This window comes from Vanessa cardui, chromosome 15, assembly GCF_905220365.1.
Source record: "Vanessa cardui chromosome 15, ilVanCard2.1, whole genome shotgun sequence".
Taxonomy (NCBI): domain Eukaryota; kingdom Metazoa; phylum Arthropoda; class Insecta; order Lepidoptera; family Nymphalidae; genus Vanessa; species Vanessa cardui.
Window position 1 is genome coordinate 13,730,855 of NC_061137.1, and position 3,142 is coordinate 13,733,996.

Sequence of the window (3,142 nt, forward strand, 5' to 3'; positions counted from 1 at the left end):
CAGCCCAAAGATAGACTATGTTCACACAAGGTTCGTTTGCCGTTGAACTGTTGCGTAAATACTGTAATATATCCTTTAAGACAATCTATGAAGTTCGACTCCACGGGTCATTGACCCTTTGTTATACAAATCAAAGCTATATCATAAGATTCATTATAATTTAACATATGTCATATAAACTTATATTAAAAAAAATGAATAAATAAAAGTTATTATGTAAAAATTTTTTCAACATTTATTATTGGATGTAATCAAATATTAACAATCTCGTGCCTCAGTATACACGTAAGCTTGTTAGACCGGCAACTGCTCAGCTCCTACGCTTAGAGAGTGTTTAGTGATTGTGTTAGTGAAGTGTACTGAAACTTGATGTTTCAGTATACACACTTATGCACTGCTATACGCCCCGTATAGTTGGCTCATCCTCTATTAGTGTCTGCCATTCCAGGTCTCAAACTATGATATGTAGCAAAATACATATAATACGATTGTTAGAGGTTCTATGATCAAAGAAGGTAACTTTCGCATTTATAATATTCGAAATATTTTCTAACAGTGTTGTTCTAAATAATAATAATTGAAGCACAAAGCACAGGTCGGCTCGACACTCTAATATTGTCGTATTTGTCGTTCCTTCAACGCGAAGCAATAGCTGTGGGTTGACATGATCCTATGCGTAGAGCCTCTTCCGATAGTGACGTTTGTAGCTCAAGAAATACAAAGAAACAAACCTAGCGAGAGCAGCATCAATTTCTCACAATCCCATACAATTGTATTCTGAATGAAATTTTGTCTTGCAAATATCAGTCGCCATAAACGATAGCTATATAACGTTACGTGGACGTCAACCGTCGACATATACTTATTATTTTGAGTTTTTAATAAAGAGCGACCGTCTCATTAGCAAATTATTTAATCAGTTGTAAATGAAGCATGTCGAGAATAACATTAACGGATGGAACGCGAGTTCCGTATCATATGTTTAACATGTATCTTTATATATACGCCTAAAATAAAAGTATTTACTATACAAATCAATCAAGAGGCAAAAAAACAATATTTTTCTTTGAAATTGCAATTTCAATTATAAGAAATTAAAATTATAATTATAATAGCTGTATCCTCGAGACAAAATATTTTTTATATTATCTTATTTAAGCTATGCTCACACTATATCAAAAATATATTATAATATCTAGCGATTTCCACGAGGTATTTGTGTTTTGAACACACGAAAAATCCGCACGGCCGCCTCTCTCCAGCACCATAAAATTTTAATTTTTGACTCACTCAACCGGTTTTAAAGCTGAACCCTAAAATAATCCATTACTGTTAAATATATGAGAATTCGTAGGAATCCTGTTCGATGGGCCGGACGAGATTTGACAAGATTTAGATCCTGTCCTATCTTATATAAAAGCCGACCGCAATGATTTTTCAATAGTTGTGAAAGTCTGCGGTCGCGATACTTTGTGTGGAATTGTGTTTGTTATAGCAACATGAAGGTTTTGGTGAGTTGCCTCTTTACATTTACAGGCGCTTTCAAATATATATATGTTCTCTCATTACTTTTTATTATCACATTATGTACCAAAAAAGTAAAGTCTGCAATGTTATTTTATTACTAAATATATGATTTTTTTACAAACCAATTAAAAATAAATATAAAGGAAGCCTTATCGCTAACATAGCACAAATTCTAATTTTAAGTAAATTTCAAAGTAAGTTAATGTTCATTATATGATGTCCTGTAGATTATCCTCGCTATCGTGGCTGCGGTGAGCAGTGGACCGGTTGAGCGACCAAAGCGCAGCTTCGGCCACCAGTACTCACCTTTGACGCAGACCTCTTTGGAGTCCAAGACTCAGCAATCAACCTCCTACCAGTCCAACACGCTGCAGTCTACCTCCTTACACTCTCAAACATTACAGCCTACTTACCAGGCTACCTACCAGCCAACTGTTGCTGTCGCACAGCCCACATACAATGTTCGCCCCACCGTAAGTAAAATTTGTTTTTAAAAAATATAATCAAATGAAGTGTTAATTTTTGTACTTGAGTACAATAAAATTTTAATAATCTTTTCGTTTTTAGTATAAAATTGATTAAATACACAAAACATACAATTAATTAATTAATACGTAATATTTTATATATAATGATTAATATATAAGCAAATATTTGCTTAAAATTAAAAAAATATCTATAAACTTTGTTTTCAGTACAAAAGACATCAACGCGTGTTAATAAGTGATTTTTATAAGAATTAAATTAATGGCTTTGTTTTATTTCCAGTACACCTACACGCCACAAGTTGAGACACACAACGTGCAGACTCCGGTAACTTACACGTACCCCGTCAGACAACAGGCTGTGTACAGAGCGCCTGTCCAGACATACAGGGAGACCTACACACCTGTTCAGATTTACGAACAGGCTCAGACCTACGCCCCCGCCCAGACTTACGCTTCCTACGCCCCCGCACAAAGTTACGCATCCTACGCCCCCGCTCAGACTTACGCATCGGCTCAGACCTACACGCCCATCCAAACTTACGCACCGGCCCAGACCTACACGCCCATCCGAACATACCAAACTTACACACCAGTCCAAACCATCCAAAGTGTACCAGTCCACTCCTACAACACGGTGCCAGTGTCTTGGCATTCAAAGAACGTCGGTCACAACTACAACGCTGACCCTTGGTGCTAGACATCTCTGATGTGTAGCGTAGTATATCAGTCCCACCAATTGATTGCCTGAAACCTCAACGAATAATTTATAATAAGAACATATCCATGGAAGTACGAAGTCTCAGATTCTCATGAAGCTTTAAAAACACAAACTGTAGTACAAAAATAAAGAGGTATTCGTTATCAAATGTGTATGTATTTAAAATCTCTTTTCCCGTTTGTTTATGTGTAAAAGTAACTCAAATCAAAACTCAATTTTTGAGTTTGAGTTTAAGTTGAGTTTGTTTATGTGTAATATGTTCCAAACCCTCTCCTTAGCAGGAGAAGAGGCTGTAGCCAAGCAGTGGGGAATTTACAGGCTATTACTGTATGGGTAATAGTAAATCTTATGTACCTTTGGAAAATCAAATATACATATCGCTGTAACCCATTGAGAGTTGAATTCTACA

General features: G+C 36.0%; 1 protein-coding gene across 1 annotated transcript; it reads left to right on the forward strand.

Moving 5' to 3' along the window:
- Positions 1 to 1,457: 1,457 nt before the first annotated feature.
- Positions 1,458 to 2,873, forward strand: LOC124535928 (adhesive plaque matrix protein-like). The gene is made up of 3 exons (XM_047112330.1): positions 1,458 to 1,511; positions 1,755 to 2,000; positions 2,296 to 2,873. Exons 1-3 carry the CDS (start codon positions 1,500 to 1,502, stop codon positions 2,710 to 2,712), a joined length of 675 nt encoding a protein of 224 aa, XP_046968286.1. The 5' UTR covers positions 1,458 to 1,499; the 3' UTR covers positions 2,713 to 2,873.
- The last annotated feature ends 269 nt before the right edge of the window (positions 2,874 to 3,142 follow it).